Below are 26014 nucleotides of genomic sequence, written 5' to 3' on the forward strand. Positions count from 1 at the left end.
AGAAACAGATTCATATTTAAGTCATATTTAACATTTTTTACTATCAATCTCCACTTTCACTTCCGGTGTGTTATGCATACACATAAGGACTTAAATATTGATCTGTTTCTTACCCACACTTATCATATTTTTTCAGAAGACATAGCTTTAACTACTGGAATCTTATGGATTACGTTTATTTTGCCTTTATGTGCTTTTTTTGGACCTTCAAATGTCTGGTCACCATTCACTTGCATTGTATGCTCCTACAGAGCTGAGATATTCTTCTAAAATCTTTGTTTATATTCTGCTGAAGAAAGAAAGTTATACACATCTGGGATAGAATGAGGGTGAGTAAATGATGAGAGAATTTATATTTTGGGTGAACTATCCCTTTAATTTTTATGATAATGTTACAATGCCAAAAAAAAAATCTTTATGCTAAATATTTCTTATTTTTCTATATCCATTGTTTATATACATTTTTAAATATACATTAATAATCAAATTAAAGCAGCAAAGAATTGTGAAAAAAATCTGGAGCAATTAAAGATGTAACTATGAAGTTTACAGATTATTTTTCAGACTATAATGACATATATTAGTATTCTTAATACAGTAGTGAAACAGGGTTGTTACCTCTTTCTCGCAGTTGGAGTTTAGGGTCAGTAAGGCCATGGGACTGTTGGGGGCGCTGTTGCCCGGCCCCGGAGGCATTCCCCCGTGATCAGTGGCCTGGCTGGGGCACGGCAAGCTCAACGCCTGCGATCCAAGCTTACCTCCCAGAGTGGTGGAGAGATACTCCTTCACCTGCTGCCGCTGAGCCTGCTGGATATGATACTTAGTGGGGTTTTCAAGATGAGTTTGAACCTTCAGGAGAGAGAGAGAGAGAGAGAGAGAGAGAGAGAGAGAGAGAGAGAGAGAGAGGGAGAGTCATTATATGGCTAATGACAATGTGTAGTTTTAGATTTTAAAAAGTTTACTATATAAAGATTTGTATTTTTTCAGATTAAAGGGATAGTACAAGCAAAACATTTGTATTTGTATTGTCCAAAGCTGCCCTTTTCCATACAATGAATGTGAATGGTTACAACAGCTGTTTCTGGACCACATACATACATACTGCAAAACATATTTTGTGTTCCAAAGCAGAAAGAAAGTCTTATGGGTTTGGAACAACATCTGGGTGAGTAAATGATGACATGTCCTTTAAAAGCTAAATGTCCCTTAAAAGCTTGCTCCACTGCAATGTAAATGCATTTTAGGAGCATAGGGGCAAAAAGAGAAAATTTCTAAAAACTTGTCTTTTCTTATGTTAATGTTTTTTGTTGTTGTTCAAAAGACATTACATTATATTTGCTGTATAAGCACCGCTCGCTCCATAAAAATAAACACACACAAACAACACAACCTTATTTTGCTGAAATCTTTATTATACCAAAAAAACGCACAAAAGACTTACCTACAACTAATAAACAAACAACCAACAAAGGTTGCAAGAACATTGTGATTTTACAGAATCTGCAACTTTCAGTTTCTCTTAGAAAAGTGAAAGTGTTTCACTTTCCACCTATGAAACCAATAAAACCTTATTATATCCTACAGTGCAAAAGTGGTAACCTGCAATTGTTACCTCAATTATTTATTTCTACTTGCTCTAATCCACAATAAATAAATAAATATATATATATATATATATATATATATATATATACTTTTGTTGGTGTAGCCCAATTTTTCAAGTACATTTTGTCAGATTAAATGACATTTCTGAATAAAATAAAACCAGTTAATTTAAATGTTACCACATGAAGTATATTTTATAGGTTACCTCACAAAATATTTTTACAGTTTATAATATACACTCACTGAGCACTTTATTAAGAAAACGTGTGTATTAAGCGTCCTTCCATCTTCAGGAGACAATGGTATAGCTTCCAGTAGGGTGATGTCCTTTGTCCTGTACTTTGTCCTGCCACTGAATGTGTAGAATGTGCCGAAGGCATCTCAGATGGAAGCTGTGGAGTTTCTTCTCATGTTTTGTTAATTAGTCCATGTCTCACTGAGTAGAGGAGTATACTGAGCACGAGGGCCTAATAGATGAGCAGTTTGGTCTTTTCTGTGAGATTTGGGTTGTTCCAGACCCTCTGTTTCAGTCTGGCCATGGCTGCTGCTGCCTTGGTGATCCAGCCGTTCACCTCCGTATCGATGAAGAGTGAAATGGAGATGATGGACCCTAGGTAGGTAAAGTTGTCAAAAACTTCAAGGTGGTACCAGTCAATGATGATGGTGGGGGAGTCTACAATCCTGGGCCATGATGTTGGTCTTCTTCAGACTGAGGGTTAGTCCAATCTACTTGCAGGCGTGGTAGAGGCGGTTGGCAAACTGCTGCAGACCTTCCTCTGTGTGTGTGACGTTAAGGCAGCATTTTCAGCAAATAGCATCTCATGGATGAGATCCCACTGCAGGTCCTGAAGGTGTATTGGGGGAGCATACAGAAGATCAATGAAGGCAATTTAGAGGGGCATCTCCTGCTCTCTACACTTTTCCTGCAGCTGCCGTAGTGAAAACATCATGTCTACAGATGACCGGCCAGCTCTGAAGCCACAGTGCGACTCTGGATATACTCGGAAGGTTAGGGTCTACAGGCGCACCATGGCGACACGGTGAATGCCTTCCCGACAACAGTGAGGAGGGAGATGACCCGGTAATTATTGCCTCCTTTGTTCTTATACAAATTGACAATGTTGGTGTCTCGCATGTCCTGGGGGTAAAGCCAGAGGAGTTTGTGCAGTGGCTGAACCAGCGCAAGTTTCCTGCTCTTCAGGACTTCAAGTCAAGTGGTTTTTATTGTCGTTTCAACCATATACAGTTAGTACAGTACACAGCAAAACGAGACAACGTTCCTCCAGGACCATGGTGCTACATAAAAACAACAAAGGACCAACATAGGACCACATGAGACTACACAACGAAATAAAATACCTATATAAACTACCTATATATACCTATATAAAGTGCACGTGCAAACATGTGCAAAAAGTACAGGACAGTACAACAAATTACTGACAATGAACAGGACAATAGACAGTGCAGCGCCGACCAGTACTCAGTAGTGCAAAAAGATGACAGTTTCTAAAATGTAAACATAACAGACTATGAGATAGTGTTCTATGCACATAGCAGTTATTGAGGTAGCAGACAGTTATAAAGTGACAGTAATTAAAGTGCAACTCAGGACACGTGTGTGTCAAACCAGTCTCTGAGTATTGAGGAGTCTGATGGCTTGGGGAAGAAGCTGTTACACAGTCTGGCCGTGAGGGCCCGAATGCTTCGGTACCTCTTGCCAGGCGGGAGGAGGGTAAAGAGTTTGTGTGAGGGGTGTGTGGGGTCGTCCACAATACTGGTTGCTTTGCGGATACAGTGTTTTTTGTAAATGTCTTTGATGGAGGGAAGAGAGACCCCAATGATCTTCTCAGCTGTCCTCACTATCCTCTGCAGGGCTTTGCGGTCCGAAACGGTGCAAGTCCCAAACCAGGCAGTGATGCAGCTGCTCAGGATGCTCTCAATAGTCCCTCTATAGAATGTAGTGAGGATGGGGGTTGGGAGATGTGCTTTCCTCAGCCTTCGAAGAAAGTAGAGACGCTGCTGGGCTTTCTTGGTGATAGGACTTCTGGCAGGATGCCAACTATCGCAGGGGCCTTCCCACAAGTGAGGCAGTCAATGGCTTTGCTAAGCTCTTCCAGAGTGGGTGTGGACATCTAGCTCCTCTATGACTGTCAGATCTGGTATGGCTTCCAGGGCGGTGTGTGTGACGAGGTTTTGGGTTTAGTACAGCTCAAGGTAGTACTCAACCCAGCACTGCAACTGTTTCCCTTGGTCTGTGATGACTGCCCGACTTGGACTTAAAGGGGGTGGTCTACATGGTTGAGGGGTTTGTCACCTTTTTGATGCCCCCATACATTCCTCTTACATCTCCAGTTTCAGCAGCTGCCTGGATAGCACTGCAGAGGTTTAGCAAATAGGTGTTTGTGCAGTGGTGGGCAGTGTGCTGGGCATTTTTCCTAGCAGTCCTGTGGGCCTCAAGTGAACTCGAGCTAGGCAATGCCTTGTAAGCCAGGAGGGCTTTCCTCTTCACCTCAGTCACAGGTTCCATTTCCTCCCAATGAGCCTCATAACAGTCTGCATTTTATGCTCCTTTCCGTAGGCAGTGATGGCTACGGAGTTGTACACAGCATCTCAGAGGTGGAGTCAATGGTGTTTTTGTCAGTTGTCTCCTAAGTGAGAGCTACCTGCAAGTTGCAATGAATTGCTGCGACTTCTCTGGATTTCTTGCACAGCAGATTTTAATAAATTAATGTTGCTAGGGCAGTAAATTCGGTGCTACTCGCACCTTGCTGGCCATGAGGGAGTGGTCTGTGTTGCAGTCGGCATTGTGATAACTGTGGGTGAGGATGACACTGGCCAGTTCCACCCATCTGGTGATGACAAAGTCTAGCTGGTACCAGTGGCGGGAGCACAGGTGTCTCCATTACACCTGGTGGATCTCCTTGCACTTGAAGAAGGTGTTTATCACGCATAGACCATGGAAGCAGCACATCTCGAGCAGACGCTGATCATTTACGTTGATGGCTGGGGCAGCTCACACTATAAAGTCCTTCTGTGCTGGGTATCACTTCACCCAGGGCCTCATCCGACTGGTCTTTCTCTTCTGGGATAGAACAGAGGGTTAGGGCATACACAATGATGTTGGCTGGGCCAGAGGATTTTGATAGGTGGAGGACAAGGATGCTCTCAGTGCCTGATGGAGGCTTGATGAAGGGGACGAGCGTGTACTTCACAGCGAAGCCAACACCGTGCTGCCCTGGTTTGTCCGAGGACTACCCTTGCCAATAGAAGGTGTAGCTTGCTTCCCTGATGGTGCCACTGTCAGTCAGTCAGGTCTCCTGCAGGTAGGCAATGTCGACTTTCAGTCTGTAGAGTTTCCTCTCAATGACAGCAGTCTTGCGTGCATCGTTGATCCGCTGCAATTTGGCGGTGAGTCCAGGACACATGGTCCTGATGTTCCAGCTTGCGAATCGAAGAGCTGGGGTCTTCTTTCTTTTTTTAGTCTTGCCTGGTGTGATGCTTGTGGCCTACTTGTCGAGTTGGTTCTCTAAGCTCCAAGTACCCAGTAAAGCAGGCAGGCCATGGCGGGACAGCACCTTACTGGCTGGGGGCTGCCCAGCTTGAGCAGTCTGTAGCTGTCCAATGAGATGCGATGAACTCTCCCAACATAGATTCTTATGCCAATCGGATGAGTTTATTACTGGTAACTGCCACTTTCTATGTTGTGCCGATGCCTTGCGAGGTCGCTGGAATGTCCTCTCCAGTGGAGGTACAAAGCGTGGGCAGAGAACTATGGAGAATCAGCTTAGCATCAGCAGCAGACACCATAAAATACTTTCATACTGTGTATGAATGGAGAAAGTTATAATTTGTCATGCCAAATATGGATATTAGAGGAAGAATGTATTAATTAATGCATACTTCACAGGCCACATGACAAGGACTTCCGCATACCACGCTATTATAACCTTTATAAGCATAAAATATTGTTTTAAAAGATAGAATATGCAGTAAATAAATAAATTATTACAGCAATGTATGGCTTGTCTATATTTTCCAGTCTCCTCTTGTATTTGTATCTGTTTATTAAACTGTATACATTATAGAAAAAACAAAGCTATTGCTGCAGCTGCAATTTGCCCCACGCTGCATATTCCATAAATATAATGCATTCTATTAAGTGTAATTTGTACTGTTTACATTCTACATTCATGGTACTAAAGCTATATGTGGTCACAATATGCACCTGTTACCCTCTATTGTATTTTATGATGAATGTTGTTAAAAAAATCAGCTTGATCATAAATCATAAAAAAGTTTATCTCTCACTCTTTCTCTTGCTCTAATAACCAAACCAATAATGGAGGCTTGGGCTGTTTCTATGGATGATGCTTAAATAGAGGCATACGGAAAAAAAATATGCAAAAGTGTATTAAGTATGAAAACCTGAAATCAGATGTCAATTTATACATTACAAGACTTCCAATAAATATGTAATACATAATTATAAATATATAATTACAGTCATTTAAAACCAAAATAGACTACCATTCTATTCATAGCACAATTATTCATCTTTCACGAGTCCCTCCCTATGAGCCATATGAACAAAATGACCTTTACATTCATTTAACTTGTCATGATCAGCTCACAATTTACACCATGACATACAGTACACACGAGATTTCTTGTGTACTGTATGTCAAGATGTATCTAAATAGAATTTCTTGCCATGTCTTCTGTTACTGACATATATAAATAAAGATGTATAATGTATGTATAAATGTATAATTATTATAAAAAAAATTATTGTATTTGACAGAGCACAATTATCTGTATTATCCATCAATGTGTATGCACAAATATGGAAACATTGCTGTTAACAAACACAATAACTGTTCCAATTACTTTGGTCAATCAATAGCAAACAATTTAATAAAGAGATAACAATACTATGAGCATCAAAAATACTTAAACTCTCACCTGATAATTATGATATTCAACCATCTCCAGCATAATTAGAAAACAAAGCACTTGAATGAACACTGTGAGAAAGGACCCCAATCTACTCTGCTTCACCTTCTTAACTATCTAGTAAACTGACTTAAGCAAACAAGAATGCATTTGGATCTGCCAAAAAAGTGGGTGACAAACCGATTAGTTTTGCATGTTGACCGATTAGCACAAGACACAACAAACACTATTGATGTTGTGCTGTTCTATTTCAAATATGACTTGATGCTTTTATGTAGCAACTTTGACGTCAGCATCAACTTAAAACAATGGAGTCTTTCAGACTGACTCTGGCTCCCAGCAACAAAAGTCTCCCACCTCCATCCTATTTAGAGAATTTTGCCTAATTCAGGACATAGTGGAATTATTTAGTTTTTACCACTATAAATGTGAGAACGGCAGATGAAACGCATGCATGATCTTTGACAGCTAAATTGTCACCTAGATTTCTGACTATTCTCTGAGGAAAACAACAAGTACACATAGCTAACCCAAATGTTTAACCCAAAAATAAAATGTTAAAAACTAGAAAACATTGAAGTTTGAAGGTTGACATTTTTAGGATCTCTACTACACGAAGAGACTAGATAAATTGTTAGAAAAATGTTTAAGGCCTTTACATGACCTTAAACATTGTCAGATTTGTGCACGTAAAGCCCCTCAATGTAAGTCTACAAAGCACAAATTTTAACTCTTATTGCTAAAATGGAACCCACTAATATTCACTTGCAATTTACTTATGGCTGCTATATAAGAAAAGTACTGTGTGTATCACAAAACCCAGATGGTTAACCCAGAAAATAAACACTTAAAAAATATATATACACAACTAGATTTTTAACTAGATTGGCTAAGGTTGCCATGGTAGTCTGGTCTGGTTTGTAGCACATTGGTATGTGGTTGCTAAGGTGTTATGAGTAGATTCCAGGGAGTTTCCATGAGGTTGCTGAGATGATCTGGACTGTAGTATATAGGCAGAGGCGTAGATTCTGGGGTGGATAGGGGAAGTTAACCCCCCCAGTTGTTTATACTGCATTGGTATATGGTTTTTAAGAGTGGTTTGTAGTGCACTGGTATGTGGTTTTTAAGGTGTCCTGGGTGGTTGCTAAGGTATTTCTAAAAGGATTAGCTCTGGATTGTTGCTAGGGCAGTACTATGAGGTTGCAAAGGCAGTCTGAGTGGTTTGTAGAATAATGGACCCATTTCACACATCCACGTTCGTGAACATCGTCATAGTTGGGTAAACGCAAAACTGCCGAGGTGTATGTGTATTCACAGCCCTCTCTAGGAGGGAGAGCACTAAGGAGACCACATCCTACCGGAGGGAGGTTAATATGTGGAGAATAGCTCACATGGACTTATCGATGGGGAAGTTCACATATGGAATGAAGCAACAGGGAGGACCCTATCTACAGAGAGGTACACAGCAACTGTGGCCAAGGCAGAGCGATGCTCTGTCAAGGGAAACTCAGGGTTCACCTGAGGGGTGGAATGCATCATGCGGGATTACCGAGGGGGAATCACCACATATGTAGCACTGAGCCCAACACTGAGTGCACCATGCACCACCTGATCCTGAAAAGGAGTAGTGGAACACTGAGCACGTAACCGGGCCGTGGTCTCAAGATCACATCACAAGGACAACACAGACCCGACCATGCATCTCTGTGGATCTTCCCCATGGGAAGAACACCAATTTGCCATCATGGTGACAGAGTCCAACTCCATACCAACAAAAGTGATGCTCAGCACAGGGCAGAGCCTGCTCTTTTCCCAGCTGACCTGAAGCCCCACTCGGTCGAGGTGCACAAGGTCCCTATGGACACACACTAGATCTCGCAAGTGAGCTAGGATCAGCCAGTCATCAAGATAATTGAGGATGCGAATGCCCTTCTCCCTCAGAAGTGCCAGGGCAGCCTCTGCAACTTTGGTAAAGATGCGAGGAGACAGGGACAGACCGAAAGGGAGGAACTTGTACTGGTTTGCTCGTCCTTCAAAGGCAAACCGAAGAAAGGGTCTGTGTTGAGGAAAGATGTATACGTGAAAGTATCAGGTCGATGGCTGCAAACCAATCCTGATGTACTGATGCCAGGATGCGCTTCTGCGTCAACATCTTGAACGGAAGCCTGTGTAAGGCTATGTTCAAGGCACGCAGATCCAGAATCGGGTGCAACCACCCCCCACCACATTGTAAGCCTTTTCACTAATGATGAAGAAAACGTACATGCCTTGGAGGGGAGCCTTGATCGGTTCCTCCAGGTGGCACAGCATGCTCTACCAGGGGAGAGACATATCCCTTAGCGGCACCACCGTCGAGGGTAATTAGGGTCGACGGTGGTGCTGCTAAGGAATATGTTGAGCTTCCCCTGGTTGAGCACGCTGTGGAGGTGCATCTATGCCCGCAGGGCATAGCCACCTGGAGGAACCGTTCAAGGTGGAGGGTTCCAATCAAGCCCGTTGTTCGCAGATGACCGGGCAAGCACAGCTGCCAACTCAGCGTCTGCCTCATCCTGAGCTCTACCGCCCGAGGCCAGGAGCTCAAAAGATTAATCCGCTTCCAAAAGCAGAAGCCCACCCTCCGTTGCTGCGACTGATAACTCTTCCTCGTCGCAAGCCCCGAACGCGACATTAAATTTGCCTTGAGGCGGGCCGCTTGCATAGCTCATAAACTCTACCGGGCAGAACGAGCGTGCTGGAGGGTTGGAGGACCGTGGGGATGGAGCAGGCGGAAACGCTCCCATATCCCCATCCAGATCGCCCACAGTGCTCGGCGATCCCGCCGTCTGAGTTTCAACCCAAGACGGATCGGGTCAGGAAGCAGCCGCGGTGGCTCTCTGCTTCACAAAGAAGGAAGAGAGACATGACCACAACGTTCTCATGGGCATGCTCTCCACAAAAGCTGCCTCGCCGCGCTGGCGACCCAAGCACTCGAGACAGATTTCGTGGCCATCCGGTGGGGAGAGATAACGGCCACACCCAGTGGCACAAAGGTGAAAGGACATCTTTAAAAAGATGGCAATCATTTGTGCAAGATCTTTTAGAGGAAATATACTCTTTTAGAATACACTGTTTACACCTGTGGACTCAGTCTCCAAAGCGCCCAGGGGAAGCACAACACTCGACCGTGCGAGGGTGACTGCTGATATGCGCCGTAATTCCAGCAGCAAGGTGACGGGATGAACACACACATGCACTCGGCTCCGAAGAACAAGTCTGAATGAGTGGTGCATGTCATCTCCTTTTATACCCATATATCCGGGGCAGAAAGCGTCATGCAAATTCCACTCACCAATTTTCCTTGGCCTTTTCTGAATAAAGCAAAGGTGATTAGGGCTCTCAAGAGTGAACCCCTAGTGTCACTACATTGACACAACTTCAAGTGAGTGACAGACAGGGAAACAAAGTTACTCACTGAGCTCGTACAAAGTTCAGCATCTTATGGAAATTCATGGAAACACACTTATACACACACACAAAAATTATTTGTGAAAATAGGAACACTATGCTAGCACTGATTATTACTGTTCTACCTGATAGCTGCTATAGTTTACCCAACTATTACAACTTCCGCTTTTCGAACGTGGAAGTATAAAAAGGGTCCATAATAACAGAGCAATAATACCAATGCTTACCTAAAAATAGATTCAAACTAAAGGCAGTGGCAATTTCACTCAATGATTTGCTATAAGTGAAAAAAACAGAGATCATGTAATGTGTTAGATCAATAAACAATCTTTCAATTATATAATATTTTACTGAAACAGTCTGTGATATATAGTAAAATAAAAGTAGGTATACAGGCAGACTTCCCCTCTTTTCTCTTGAAATGACAGAGAAGAGGCATGGCCTGGGGGGTGGGGGCATAGATAACCAAGGAAGTCAAAGTTTCAACCAGAATTTTTTCTTTGAGTTTGAATAAACATAAGCAATAAACATTCTGCCCCAAGGCCGGCATTAAGCAAAGCACATTCAAAGGACTTCTCTTTTTAATCTTTTGACGTCATTGGGGTGAGTTAAGTTAACGATGACAAACATTTTGGGTGAACTGACCCTTTACTGTAAGTCAATGAAAAATAATTTAATAACAGATTTTGTGCTTGCTCAAGTGCCAAATCTAGAGTTTAGCAACATTCGATGGGGTCCTGAGGCTAGAAGTTGACATTTATATAAAGAAGGCAAAAGAAAACTAACAAAGATTTGTCTTAAAGACTTAAAGAATGAGACACATTGTTCACTTGTGCAGTATTGAACTATCATCTTGCATCAAACAGCTGCATATAAAACATTTTTCACTTGACAAACACAAGAGTATCATTGGTACGCTATCATCTTTTTTATTTAATTTTTTCAAAGAAAGAAAGTTGATTTTGGAGGGGGGGGGGGGGGGGGTTAGCTTAGCTTCATTAGCATTTATAGGAAATCATACGTAAAGTTTATGCATGGTATTTCAAGTTTGGATTAAAAATTATTTTTAAATCAACATATGGATAGCTTCTAAAATGCAAATTATTAAAACTGATAAACTGTTCAGATCTACAATTATTAACAAATCCTCTGTTGTCTTTTCAAAACATTTTGTGAAAATAATGCTGCAGGTGTCCGAATGTGGCGAAAGTGATTGATAATCAGTAAATGATGGAAAAACTTTGTCAACACCTTTTTACATGACAAATTAGTTTATTAATGAAATTTAGATGGGTAAAACTTATTTGTACTTTTTTGTACATAGAAATGTGAAGAACAATGTGCGTTTGTGTTTGTGCGTGCTCTCACAAAGATTTAAATTATACAGACCAGCCTGAAAATGAAAAATGTTTAATGTCAAAGTAGGTAAATGTGTTTGTGCGGTTATAAAATAAACATATATTTATTAAATAAACACATATAAGCTATCAGAAATAACATGTTAAAGCATGCGATTAATAAAAAAAAAATTCTTAATCACAATTAACACATTTACCGTTCATATGGCATAAACCAGCAATAACACAGGTTGAAAGGGATTTGTTATGTTTACACTGAAACACACACCATAATAGCGCTTCACTGTCATTGATAAAATGGAGAAAGGAGCTCTTAATGCTATTTGATGTATAAAACAAGCCAAGATGGGACTTGTGATAGAAATCTTCTCCGGTTAATCAAGTAACCTCAGTTACCTGAGATGAAGGGAAGACATTGCATTTGAATGCTTTGGGTAAAATCCCTTCTCCACAACCTAGTTGAAGCCCTTGTATCGTAACGTCAGTCTTGTAATTGGCAATGAGGTTTGAGCTCTGCCCCTTTAGGCGTGCATTTGCCCTATATTACCAAGCGCTCAAACATAATTTCTTCAGAATTTATGAAGAACGCGTCGCTCATTCCTCGAAACTCTGACATAGTAGTTTTTGACAAATGACAAATTTTACAATGTCTCATTCCCTCATCTCAGGGAACTGAGGTTAGGTGAGTAACCGGAGATGTTCCCTATCGATTCAGATCACTCGACATTGCATTTGCCGCACTACGTAGAGTCATACCATAAATGTACCAGGTTAGAAATACTTAGAAGAATATGTATATGAGGTCACAGCCTCTATATACACACAGAATAATGAACCCCTTCATAACCAGAGGTAGGGAGGGAGGTTTTATTCTATTGGAAGTGCTTGTGACTTCTAGTGTGCGGAAATTGGATAGCGGAATACCCAAGCAGCTATAATAAAATTATAACTCGTAGCCCACCCAAATAAGGAGCTCGGGCTCACCCGCTGGGTGAAGGAATAGTAGCTCTCTAGACAAAGAGGACTAGCGAAGTGATGGACACCACGTCTAGGTTCCTCGCAAACATGTAACAAAACAAGCGCTGCATCAACACATTTCGTGAATGTTTGCGTGGCCAGAGACAATCTGAAGGGAAGGGTTTTTAATTGATATGTTATCCCTTTGAACGTGAATCTCGAGAACAGTCTGTGATGCTGTACATTCGGATATGAAAGTACGTGTCCTTTACATCTATTGATGCAAACCAGTCATGTGGGCAGATGTGCAATAAGATTTATTTTCGAGTTAACATTTGAATGGGCATTTTGCAAGTGTGCTGTTCAAGTGTCTCAGATCTAAAATCGGCCAAAGCCAGGCACCTTTCTTTTGAAAGAAAAGTTAGCAGCTGTAAAACCCTTTGTGGGCATGGCAGTTCGGAACAGTCTTTATCGCATCTTATATTACAAGATTTCTGCATGTAATACAGACATGTCCCATGATGGATCTGTGGAGGACAAAACGCTGTTGAAGCAAGAGAGCCACGTCACGAACCGGAATGTATAACCGCACACTACCATATTTTAAAACACTGAGAAATGCTCGGTAACACGCACCACATGACCACGTAATGCACGGGTTGGTGCCGAGTTTCATGCATGTGTTGAGGGGTGCCACTGTTTATAAGATGCAAGCATTTTGTGTGGAGTGTTTGTCACACATCAGTGCACAGCACTAATAGTGTAAAGGCTCGAGCGAGCTAACAATAGACACCAATCACCCGCGGTTATCACGGCGAGTGAGTTTGGTAGGAGAGGAGCTTTTCAGCCTTCATTGTGCATCGAGCAGTCTCTACGAGGTATGCGTGCTATTCAAACAATGCAAGAACCTTGCAATAAAATCTGACTCATTCCAGGCGAGAATGGAGGGGAAGGGCAAGTCGAAACATAATAGAAAAAGGCAGGAGCTCTCGATTCCTATAAATGCTATACTTCCAGGGGGATTCTTCCCGTTGGGGACAGACAGCGCTGTTGTGCTTCCTCATGTGATCCCTCGAGACTTAACACAGAGGAAGTGGTCGGGAGGGCGTGGGAGGTGGAATCAGAACAAGGGCAACTCTAGAGCGGAGCGTCTTGAGACTCATGTCCTCACAGTGAGGGCAGTCTGTCCCCATGAGAGCTGCTTCGGCATGGCCCAGGCAGCGAACGCAGCTCTCATGTTGGTCTGATGGAGAGATGTGTCGCTCACAGGAACATCTTTAAAAAGACACGTACACACAAGCGGCTCTTTTACGTGTGTCTTACGTCACTTGGACGAAATTATAATATATATATATTAAAAGTATACAACTCCTGCCTTGATGCTGCGGGAAGTGGATAGATATCTAGCTGAGTGAAGAACCTGATCCGCCGGTGAGGCGGAGAGACTTCTTTGCTGGAACACTAGAGGGGTCGGATACATTTACGCTGCAGGAGCTGGACTCAGGGGAAGAACATCCTGATGCATCTGCAGGGAATCCCGTCTGCTGAAGGGTGTCTGTTGAAGAGGAAGAGCGGGCTGATCAAGATGAGATGATCTGTTGTCATCAAGATGAGAAGATGTCGGTCTTGAAGGAAGAAATTCTGAAGAAATTATGTTTGAACGTCCGCTTATACAGGGCAAATGCGCACCTAAAGTTGCGGAGCTCAAACATCATTGCCAAACATCATAGGTTGTGGAAAAAGGATTTTCCCCATAGCGTTCAAATGCAATGTCGAGTGAACTGAATTGATAGGGAACAAGTATTTTTCAGCCTATTTAAGGCACATTTTAATTACTACAGAAGTATGTCAAGTCCTAACTAGCAGACAAAAACGTCTCATTCTGCGTTTTGGTGAAAGCGCTTTTCATGTGGAGTTCAAAGACATGTTTGATGCTGGAATTGACACTCTGAAGCGAATCATGAATGCAGCTTCACGACTGCTGTAGGAGAGCAGACAGCCACAGTCTACCGGCAGATTAATTATGGAACCATTGGGGAAACTAGTTCTTTCAATAAGTCAATTTCCCACTTAGACTTTTATAAATGTTTAATGTTACTTGAATTGGTGCTGTTTTAGTGCATTTCTATCTTTATACTGTGGAAGGCTTTGTTTGTAAAATTATAGTATAGCATTATATTGTTACATATTACGTATTAACTACAAAATTCATAATGCGATTAATCCTGATTAAAATTTGTAATTGACTGACAGCACTTATAATTAATAAAATATATCAAAAACAAAATACACAAAAATGAATTATGAATTCCATGCAAATTGAGTATAAACCTAAAAGGGTCTGCTTTTAGAATCTGTCCTTATGTTGCTATTGTATGCACCCATGCCTGTGTTTACATGCATGCCAATACAATAATTACCAAAAACAGTAAAAATAAACAAATAAATGATCATGTCCAAAAGTGTCTAGAAATACAGTAGTTCTTAGATTTATAAAGAACTAATGTTGATAATATAATGAGAAAACAATGGCAACAATGAATGGCCTTTTATGAACTCCATTGGTAAAACCAATCTCACAGACTAGAACTAGAAGCTGTACAGTTATGCCTTCCTTAGGAGACAAGTCCATAAGCCATTGTGTCGTTTAACAGTTTTTTTGTATCTTTTGTTTCAGTTTCTTTGGCATATTGTGTGTGAATAAAGTGATGGGCAGTAGCTTCCCTACAAGTAGCAAAGCTATTAGCTTAACTACATTTCTGAGTAGCTAGGTGGTAGCTTTGCTAATTTTTAAATCAAGTAGCTTTTCAGTAGCGAAGCTATACTTTTGCCTAGGTAGCGGTGTATCGTTGAGAAAAGCTACACCGCTACATCATGCCTTGTATCTAGTGTTAACTATCGCCAGTTTTGAATCAAAACTAAAGATGTCCGATCACAAATTAATCATTTATCCGAGTCAGTTCTTTCAAATGAACTGGTCACACGTGATAGGAAAGCAGTCTAAATCGGTTTGTGATTCAATCTGAATGCCACAGAACACTTGTGTGAAGTAGCGAAGTACCATGGTATTTTTTTTAATTACCTCGAAGTACCAATAGTTTATGAATATGGTAATCATATATCAATTTACCATGGAAGAAACAGTATTCTTTGAAGTATTTTGAAGCACCAGGTAAATACAGAATGTTACATAAATGTGGTAATTGCATATCACATAGCATGGTATTACCATCTGATACCATCAGAAATCACAATGTTATTGCCCAGATGTAATCTCTCTCTCTCTCTCTCTCTCTCGCTCTCTCTCTCTCTCTCTCTCTCTCTCTCACTCACACACACACACACACACACACACACACACACACAAATACAATTTTAAAATAGTGACTTTACATGTTGAACACATGGGTTTGTATAAGTAGCATGTCTAAATATGAATTGACATGTTTTTTTGTTGTTTTTCTTACATGCACATACAGTACATATTGCACCATACATAAGTCTTTTAGATGCTTTGTCTATGACAGTATTCTTTGTGCATCTGCGGTTGAAAAAACATGAAGTAGCTTAATTGTAGCAAGCTACTTTTGGCATGTAGCTTGTAGTGTAACATGCTACTTTTTCTGAAGTGTAGCTTTTAGCTTAGATTGCTATACTTTTTGAGTAGCTTGCCCAACACTGTGAATAACCAATAGTGAAACTGATCTCTTGGATTGGTTCCTAAATTTGTTTTTCTACAGATTGTTTTCATTCTTCCCGCCGTAAAATATGACGTGGAATGAAATCGGCACTCCTAATTACAGGCATTCTTTTCTGAATTAGCATTCGGTGTGTGCTAAGACTGTTCCTGCCTTTGTCTCCCTCCTAAACCTGATCCAGTACTTATTTCTAAAAAGTTCAAAGGTCACTTGGATAATTAGGGGCCAATCAGTCTTTAGACAAACTCATCTAAGCTTAATGTTTTCACTTTTAAGGTCCAGCAGCTCTGCCTGGTACACCTAAGCTAATTTTGCATAGTTTTAAGAAAGGGCGGCTAAGCTAGTCAGAGACGGCCAGTCTGAAAGCTTTGGGTCTTTCTTTTTTTCTCTTCTTCTTTTTCTTTTGATCGTTTGCTTATTTTTGTTCTCATAAAAAAAAAATGAAAAGATTTCATCACCTCTTATATAACTGGAATTTCTAAAACTACACCTTTCCACGGGCAACGTTTCAAAAGGTTTAAATGTATGAAAATACAGTATGATCAGATCAAAGGCATTCTTGCAAAATGTTTCAACCATTACATTCACAATCAGTTGCACTTATCAGTTACTATATACTTGACCTATATACGTTTCTTTCTTACTGATTATCTGTATAGATATATTATTATTTATTTGTGTTTAAGTATGAGAACTGACCACTTAATCTTATATTTGTATTTAATGTGTAAATAAATGTAAAAAATTTCATGAGAGCAATCTTACCTAATACTGATATACAAAACATTATGACCACCTACCTAATATGCTGTTGGTCCTCCACGTACTGCCAAAACAGCACTGACCTGCCGAGGCATGGTCTCTACAAGACCCCTGAAGGATTCCTGTGGTATCTGGCACCAAGACATTAACAGATCCTTCAAGTTCTGTAATATGTGAGGTGGATCCGCCGTGGATTGGACTTGTTGGTCCAGCACATTCCATGGATACTCAATCGGATTGAGATCTGGGGAATATGGAGGCCAGGGCAACACCTTGAACTCTTCATCATGTTCCTCAAACCATTCCAGAACAATGTGTGCAGTGTGGCAGGGTGCATTATCTTGCTGAAAGAGGCCAGTGCCATCAGGGAATCCCATTGCCATGAAGAGGTGTACCTGGTCTGCAACGATGTTTAGGTAGGTGGCACATGTCAAATTGACGTCCACATGAATGGCCGGACCCAGGGTTTACCAGCATCACACTCCCTCCACTGGCTTGTCATCTTCCCACAGTGTATCCTGGTGCCATCACTACCCCAGGGAAACAGTGCACACGTACACGGCCATCCACATGATGTAAAAGAAAACAGGACTCATCGGACCAGACAACCTTCTTCCACTTCTCTAAGGTTCAGTTCTGATGCTCACGTGCTCATTGTAGATGCTTTTTCGGTGGACATGGGTCATCATGGGCACTCTGACCGGTCTGCTGCTATGTGTTAAGACACATTCCTACCATAACCATCATTCAAATTTTCTGTGACTTGTGCCACAGTAGACCTTCTGTCAGTTTGGAAATCGATGAGCCTTGAGTGCCTAATACCCTGTTGCTGGTTTGTGGTTTTGTCCCTCATCGGACAATCACCATTGCTGACGGGAGCACCCCTCAAGCCTTGCTGTTTCACAGATGCTCTGACCCAGTTGTCTGGCCATAACAATTTGGCCCTTGTCAAAGTCACGCAGGTCTTTAATCCTGCCCATTTCTCCTGCATTCAACACATTGACTACGAGAACTGATTGTTATCATACCATCTAATCTTCCCAGACCTTGACATGTGGCCTTGTTAGAAGATGATCAACATTATATGCTTCACCTGTGAGTGGTCATAATGTTTTGGCTCATTGGTGTATATTTAAAATGACAACAGGCCTATATGTTGTTGTTGTACCTAAAATTTAAACGAAGAAGTATATAAATATCAATTTTGGTGTTCAAGATCATATCAGTAAATCAAAAACTAAAAGGAGAAAGGAATTCTAACCATTAATCTCCAAAACGGTTTCCTCTACTCAATTATCAATGAAAAGAAATCAAAAGAATACTTCAGCTATTATCTATAAACATATTAACAACCATCTACATTGCTCTATTAGGCCTAGAATTAATAACTCAAACATTATACACTTATGACATCCCTGTATCTTTTACCATCAATGCACTGTACTGCATGAAATTGTACAAATCTTAGCTGAAACCAAATAAAAAGTCAAACTGACAGTGTTTGTTGTATAATATCTGAAATGTGTGTTATGATGGAAGGAAGCGTGTATTAATTGTTGACAGCTGTTCAGGGGGTTGAATGACCAGCACATCATAAGCTTGGCATAAGTAATGACTGACTGAACAAAAATACTACGTTAAGGTTACGGAGAACATGCCATGCCGTATTTTTCCTTTGATATAAGCAACTTAAGATCGGACGTGTTTTTCAAACATGACTACAATGATTCCACGAGGTTTCAGCAACATCCTACAACATACTTCAAACTGTATATCTTTTTTAAGAAACCTTTTCTTTTTCTTTCGATATTGTTGTGTTATTCAATAAATGTGGACTGAACTTTATGAAATATCAGTAGCATTGGAGAATTTATAGTAGACCCACAGCAACAAAAAATAATTGTCAAAAGCACCGTCTTTCTTTTGTTGAAAAAATATAAATAATAATAATTCCATAGTATTTGGATAAGACTGCAGTTAGCATGATGGCTGGTCTTGGTTTATGTGATTCTGTTGACACGTGAATGTCACATGTAAATATAGCAAATATCACAAATCTGATAAAAACTGTGAAAATCTATTTATACCAGAGAATGAAATACAGTAAATATCCCGAAGGTGTTTCAACAAAGTATGCACAAAGGAGAAACATTACAACAAGCCAGTAACACATAACAAACAAGTATTTTGTAAGTATTTATCATATATTTTGAGATTGGCTTATGAAGTCTAGTTTAAGTAGTACTAGTTCTAGTGTAAGTAACTTAAAAAATATTTAAGTTTTAATAATTATTTTGAAAATTGTAAAACAAACAAAGTTTTTAAATCATTGGATAAGCAACTGAATGTACCAGCATAAGAAAGTTCATGAACTTGAGTTCGGCACTAGAACATTTTGAACATGTATAAAAGTGAGATAAAATCGCAACATTTCCAAAAATATTTAATTACTAAATGACTAAAAATGAAACAAATACTAAGCATGAGAACATATTCATAGTATAGTGATCAGTGCACATACAGTAACAGAATGATGCTACAATTAATGCACTTGGTTCCCGTGCCAGCGACTCGATTAAAGACAGCGATACCATAAAAATCCCTTTTCCTTGAAATGTTTTTTTTATCACATTTAACAAAACAGCTCTTACCGAGTGAAATTAGCAGCATGAGTCCTTTGGGGTGAAGGCGATTTTGACGTAATTATCACAGTCTGTGCACAATAGCACAGAAAATCAGTAACAGTCTCTAGTTCCACAGACTAACGAGGAATCAAAGCTATGAAAAGATTTTGAATGTAGCTGAGCAAATAGGATTAAAGATGGCTAATTCCAAGAGGCTGGAAGCACAGCATGCATTAAAGAGGAATTCTCTTGGGAAAGATAATCCCCATATGCGTTTTAACACACTTCACTGTCCCATACCCACTCCACTCCATTCCCTCCCCTCCCGCACAGACAGTATCATAATCAGACATGCTTGAGAAGACAAAGACTCAAGTTCAAGTTGAAGTGAACGGTCAAAAGATGATATGCCAGCACAGTCAAAACATGAAAATAATTTTCCCTCTAAGAATTTTCTCTCTAAAAATAAATGGTTACTCCACTGATGGTTAGGTTTAGGGTTGGGGTTAGGGTTAGGTTTAGGGGTATGGTTAACAGTGTAACTACAGATGTAATTAAATGGAAGTTTGAATGGAAGTGAACGGAGTGAGAAATGTAGTGGGACCACCCTTTAAATCTGTATTTTTCCTACATTTTTGAATGATGAGACGCACCTGCATCTCGGCGAAATTGGAGTTGAAGATTTCTGCACGTGTTTTCAAGTTGAAATCCGATGTCAAAAGGCATTCCATTGCACTTTTTCTAGTAGGAAGTTGTAAATTCCGACTTTCCAAATTGAATGGAAAGCAGCATTAGAACTGGAAACGGGTTCATAATGTGATGTCATTAGAGAATTCACTTTTAACCTTCAAGCAGAAGAGTGTAATTTCTTTGCCACTAGCGGCACTAAACAGAACTGAAAATAAAGAGTTTAACTCTTAGCCAAACAGATCTCTCAAACATCCCACCAATTCCATTGGTCAAACTTTAAAACCTTCATATCAGCCTTATATAACATTTATATATATCTTATGCTAAGCTTTTTATGCTGCCATGAAATGAAAAGTAGAGCATTATCCCATTAAGCACCTCTAGTATGATCGCAGCATGCAACAAATTAACATTTTGAAAGTACTGTCATTATCAAGATGTTTCTTATGTGGCTGTGTTACCTTCAGCACTTCCATGGGCACCTGTGTGGCACTGGTCAGGCCCGTGGGCACGCTGACGTTGATGGCCGGGCTCTGGGTGATGGAGTGCTGGCCGTACACTGCGTTCTGCCGTCTCTGCTGCTCACGCCGCTCCTGCTCTTGGAGCTGCTCTCGCATCAGCTGCTGCCGGAGCAGGATACGAGAGGTCATGGCCGACATTCCCAGCGGGGGCTTAGACGAGCCATGCTGCTGCTCAGATGGATTACTGCAGTCAGACAGATAGATAGAAAAAGGGAAAGGGAGAGAGATTAGAGCTAGAGCATTGACCAAGGCAAGAAAGTGGGGCTCTGTCATGGAAAAGTGTTTGTCCTGGGTAATTGAATTATTTCGAGATCTCAATAGTTCATTAGGAAGCATCATGATCATGACCACAGGGTTGGAGCTGATTTGGTAACATGGAGGCTTTTGGGAAAAACTCAGAGGCGATCATCAATATTACTGTTGTTCATACTTAGGGTTAGTGGTTTGTTCAAGCCATAGGTATTACACTTTGGACTGTAACTTGTTCCGCACCGCTTGTGCTACGGACATGAATGATACCTGAAATCACACGACTTGTTGAGGAGATGTGTCCTTTTCTTTTCTTAGAGATAAAACTTGTGATTAATGCCAAGTGGAAGATAAAACGTGTCAAAATTTGACTTGTTTGAAGGAGGGACCCATGCCATACATAGACACCAGAATATCACAGAGACATGGGGGTGGGCTTTTTTGGCCAGTAAGCAAGCACCTACAGTATCAACCACACAGAACATCTTGGCTACCAGCTAGAGACACCATAACAAACAACCAGGATATCATAGCAACCTGATAGCAATGTTGGGGAAGCTACTTTAAAACTGAAAGCTACTTTGAAAGCTACTCATAACTTAACCCTATAACGCCGGCAGTATCAAATTTGATATGCTATTTTCTAAAGCCTTTGAATCAACATAATCAAAATTTTGCTGAACATCCTGTTGTCTGGAATGTACTAGATGTCTGCAGCCACCTGGTGGATGTTTCTGGGCATTTCTTGATGGAAAAATACTGTAACATATTTTCACAATAAAAATGCATGCACTCGTTTTTTATGTGAAATCTTTGCTGAAATCTTTTTCTAAATTTTAATAAAGAAAAAGTGACAGTAATGATTATATTGTTATTGATATTTTGAAATGAGTATTTGCTGAATATATCAACTTGTGCTTCATTAAAATGTTGTAAATAATTTTATTTAAAACCCCCTTTGAAATTAATTTATCAAATATGATACAACAGGCTTTTGAGACATATCTGTCCATCCATTACTTTACATTCATGCCCACCACAAAATAAATAATATATATATATATATATATATATATATATATATATATATATATATATATATATATATATATTAGGGCTGTCGATTTAACATGTTCGGTGCGATTAGTTTTATTAAAAGTAACACATAAAAAAATATTAACGCCATTAATCGCAATGTCCACAGACCATAATAAGGAAGATTCCAGAGAAATGCAAGCTTGTAGTACCACCTGTTTACTCCAGAGGGCAGTAAGTGAAATTTCAGCTGTGAGGCAATGCGCATTTTATACAGTGAAGAAAAACACCATCCAGCAGCACCACACAAACATGCGTTACATTCTTGCATTAAAAACACTTGATGGAGCGCAAATTTGAACTAAGGGATCTCAAGATGTGTTCTAAGTATTAAATATATTTAACTTGACACAGTGAACTAAAACGTTTATCTTTATGGCGCAACGCACCTGAGACACTACACGAGACACTACACGAGCATGTCTGACGCAGGTGTACATTAGCAGGTCCTTAAACAAGCCCTCATAATAAATCTCCAACTGATTGACAAATTCACTTGTGAAATGGATTGCTGTGAACTGTCAATCTCAATCAATGATTGAGTTATGATCAATAATATGGTAGTAAACAATAGATTGTATTCTAAAGCCACTTTTTGTATTGTCTTATTAATGATTAACTCTTCTGCCACAAGAATGTAATGCATTTTAATTATCTGAATATTTTGAATTTTTATTAATATATATATATATATATATATATATATATATATATATATATATATATATATATATCATTTTTAAATATTTAAAGATAACTCTGTATAATTATTTCATCAATATATATTGAATTATTGTAATATGTTGGGGTTTCTCAGCTAATATTTGTATATGTGATTAATTAATCGGGACACCACGTAATTAATTTGATTATAAATTCACTCATGCTGCTATAAATAATTGATTGACAGCCCTAATATATATATATACATATATACTGTTTACATACTTTACATTACTTAATGGTGTCACCATTGCCCTCAGCTGGGCTGATTCATTTATCCCACTCCAACCCTGATGAATCATTTTATGCCTTAATGAACAGCACTTTTAAGTTATACAAGTAAAAGAAAATAACGGTTCTGCATATATCTTGAAAGTAATAATAATAAAAATCAAACATAACTACTTGATTCAAGCTTTGTTCTAAATTTTGTTGTAGAATCGTTCAGTACAGTGAACCAAACCAAATCCTTACACCATTTATAATTTGTTTCTTAAAAAAATAACATTTTAATAAAATACAGGAAATGTAGTTATTTATCTGATTAATCGATTAATGGAAGAAATAATCAAAGATGAATCGATCATCAAATGAATCATTAGTTGCAGCCTTAGAACATTTTACAATTTGTATTCATGGTAAAGTAGACCAGACAAAAAAAAAGTGTGCAAAAAACTGAGAAATTGGATCGGCAAATGACACAAGTTCAGACTCGTACAACAAATCAATATGTTGAAGCATGCCTACTGACCGCTAGGTCATGGCTCCAACAAAGTTGATTTATTTAAGTGGATAGGTATTTACACTATTCATACATATTTCACAAGTACTTCCAATGGTGTAATTGACTTATCTACAGATACTGTTATAACAAACCAACATCTGTAAAGTTAAGCAGGTTAGTAAGCAGTGATTGTTGATGTGTATGTATTGATCACAGAACTGAGCTGGACCCTCATGACACTTATTTAACCTAATGAATCATAACAACAATTTTCAAACAGCTCAACTATTTTGATTATTAGTTTAGAATAATACATTAATCAGATTAAAAAGTAACTTTTATATTTTATATATATATTAGTATGGTATAACTTAAAATAAAATATAAATGTTACAATATAAAACACATTATTGTTTTGTTTGTTTTTTTTTTTAATTATTTGTAGCTGTCTAAGATTTAAATAAATCTCAGGCTCATAACCAAAAAACAACATGTGAAGGTTAAAACCCATTTAATGCAAGAAATTCAACCTATGAGTTTGATGACCTCCACTTCCTCTACATCAGCTGGTGTTTTGATCATACAGTTCATGTGGCTGTTTACATTGTCTTTCTCAAAAACAGAGTTTTCCTCCCACTATTTCGCCATCCCTTTCCACCCAGCGATCAGAGTACCGCAAAGATCCGAATGCTCCTGTTGTAGCTCCAAATGCAGAGGAACTTACACAACGTTCCCTCGTCCACTTTCAGTTCTCTTCAGCAGTCAATTGGGGAACTGTTCGCTCCAAACGGTGCGCTTTCCCGACCAGAAACACCAGCGATCAGCTTGTGCAGAAGCTGTCGAGATTAGGCCTTCTTCGGCGGCTGATCCTTTTGATGCGTCTTCCGCTGAGCAGCCAGCCAATCCAGCTGTGCAGTAATCGCTCTAATTAGCCAGTCTGGCCCTGTTGAATGCACGTCTACAGCACTCGCTTAGCATTGTGGTTTAAACACAAGTAATCTCATTGTCTACATCTTTCCAGTTCTGTTTCTGACTGAAATATCAATAGGCCATTGTTCATCAAAGCTGAAACAACTTTAAGTAGCAGCAACAGTTGTACTTGAATCTTGAAATTCAACATGTTTCTTCAATTGTACACTTGTACACTTAGAGTGTACTGTTCAGAAAAATGGCTAAAATAATATTCCTGTGCATTGCCTACTGAGTGTTTTATGGTTGAATTGTACTGCAAACAGGAATCTAACACCATATATTTAGAGAAGATGCGATATTTCATGTCAATCTTTTTTCTCCACTAGAAGTTTTTGAAAAGATGAATTTTCAATAATTCATCAGTCGAATGACACACATTAGTATAACCTATTAAACATATTTGACTTCAATCCCTCACAGGCTCATTTTCATTCACAAACAATTAAAAATGGCATCTACCCTCACTACGGTCTGTAAAGTCTTTACACTTATCTATCAGTTACAATTCGTTTATTGCATGAAATACGGTGATAGAAAAAGAAGAAGAGGGGACCGAAAGAAGAAATGCAGAGACATTGATTCTGGGTCAGCAGTGGCTAACTCGCGTGTCTTTGATGCATCATGGTTCCTCATTTTAAAAACTGATCATAGGTCGTCAGGCACTATTGAATCATAACTTGGACAAACTGCAGCAAAGAAGCAATGATTGGCACACACTGGGTAATTGGGTTGCTAGATGGTTGCATACTGACCCAAGTCAAAATAGCCATCCCAAATTTTCTTTGATTTTCTGGTCCAGCTGCTCAGGTCTCTTCTTCATTTGAACTCTATAGTATTTCTTTGCTCATTTTATCATCCATGTGAAAATTCAAATTTGCTAAGTCTAATTGCTCATAAAAGTACTTGAACACCTCTCCTCAATAAGCCAAATGATTTGAAGTATCAATCGTGTCCTTGGCACAAAAAGTGTGGGACAAGTAATGCACCAAAGACAAGTTTAATACTTATAAGTAAGGGGTTTGTTCCAATCCCTAAGCCTACATATCAGCAATAATACACATCTAATACAAAAGCACTACTAATACTAATGAAGTAGAAAAAAACTAGGTAAAATTGTTTAAGATGGTGTACATACAGTAGCATGTCAACTCTCCAAATACTAATGTTGTTATTTTTGTAATCAATAAACAGATCTGAGAACACTAATAGTGCACTACATAATGCACTAATAGGTTTATGTTCCCTACACCAGTGTCTAACCATAAGGTTTATACAGTGGCAAGATAATATGTGAACACTTTGGAATTACCAGTATTTATGTATAATTTTGTCTTAAAATCTGGTTTCATCTTAATCTGTTACAATACTGAACAAACACATTCTGTTTTAACTAATAACACACAAATTATTGTTTTGTTCTAGTACATTTTGATAACGTCATTCAAACATTCACAGTGTAGGTTGTAAAAAGTATGTTAACCTCTAGGCTAATGATGTCAACAAAAGATAATTAAAGTCAGGAATTGGCAAACCTGGCATCCAATTAATGAAACAAGATTGGAGGTGTGGGTTAGAGCTACTTTTACTTATAAAAAGCGGTGACAGGGCAGAGGGCGGGGCCGGGTCGTGATTCTAC

The 26014-nt window shown here is 39.4% G+C and overlaps 1 protein-coding gene across 3 annotated transcripts in view; it reads right to left on the reverse strand.

Annotated features, from left to right (window-relative positions):
• LOC127619084 (microphthalmia-associated transcription factor-like) overlaps positions 1-26014 on the reverse strand; it is a 53396-nt gene that overhangs the window by 9186 nt on the left and 18196 nt on the right. For all 3 annotated transcript variants that reach the window (XM_052091831.1, XM_052091829.1, XM_052091830.1), the window contains exons 2-3: positions 20556-20799; positions 619-849 (exon numbers count right to left, since the gene is read on the reverse strand). In XM_052091831.1, coding sequence (XP_051947791.1) covers positions 619-849; positions 20556-20799 — 475 coding nt within the window. The remainder of the gene's footprint in view (positions 1-618; positions 850-20555; positions 20800-26014) is intronic.

The sequence above is a fragment of the Xyrauchen texanus genome, chromosome 25, assembly GCF_025860055.1.
Source record: "Xyrauchen texanus isolate HMW12.3.18 chromosome 25, RBS_HiC_50CHRs, whole genome shotgun sequence".
NCBI classification, from domain to species: domain Eukaryota; kingdom Metazoa; phylum Chordata; class Actinopteri; order Cypriniformes; family Catostomidae; genus Xyrauchen; species Xyrauchen texanus.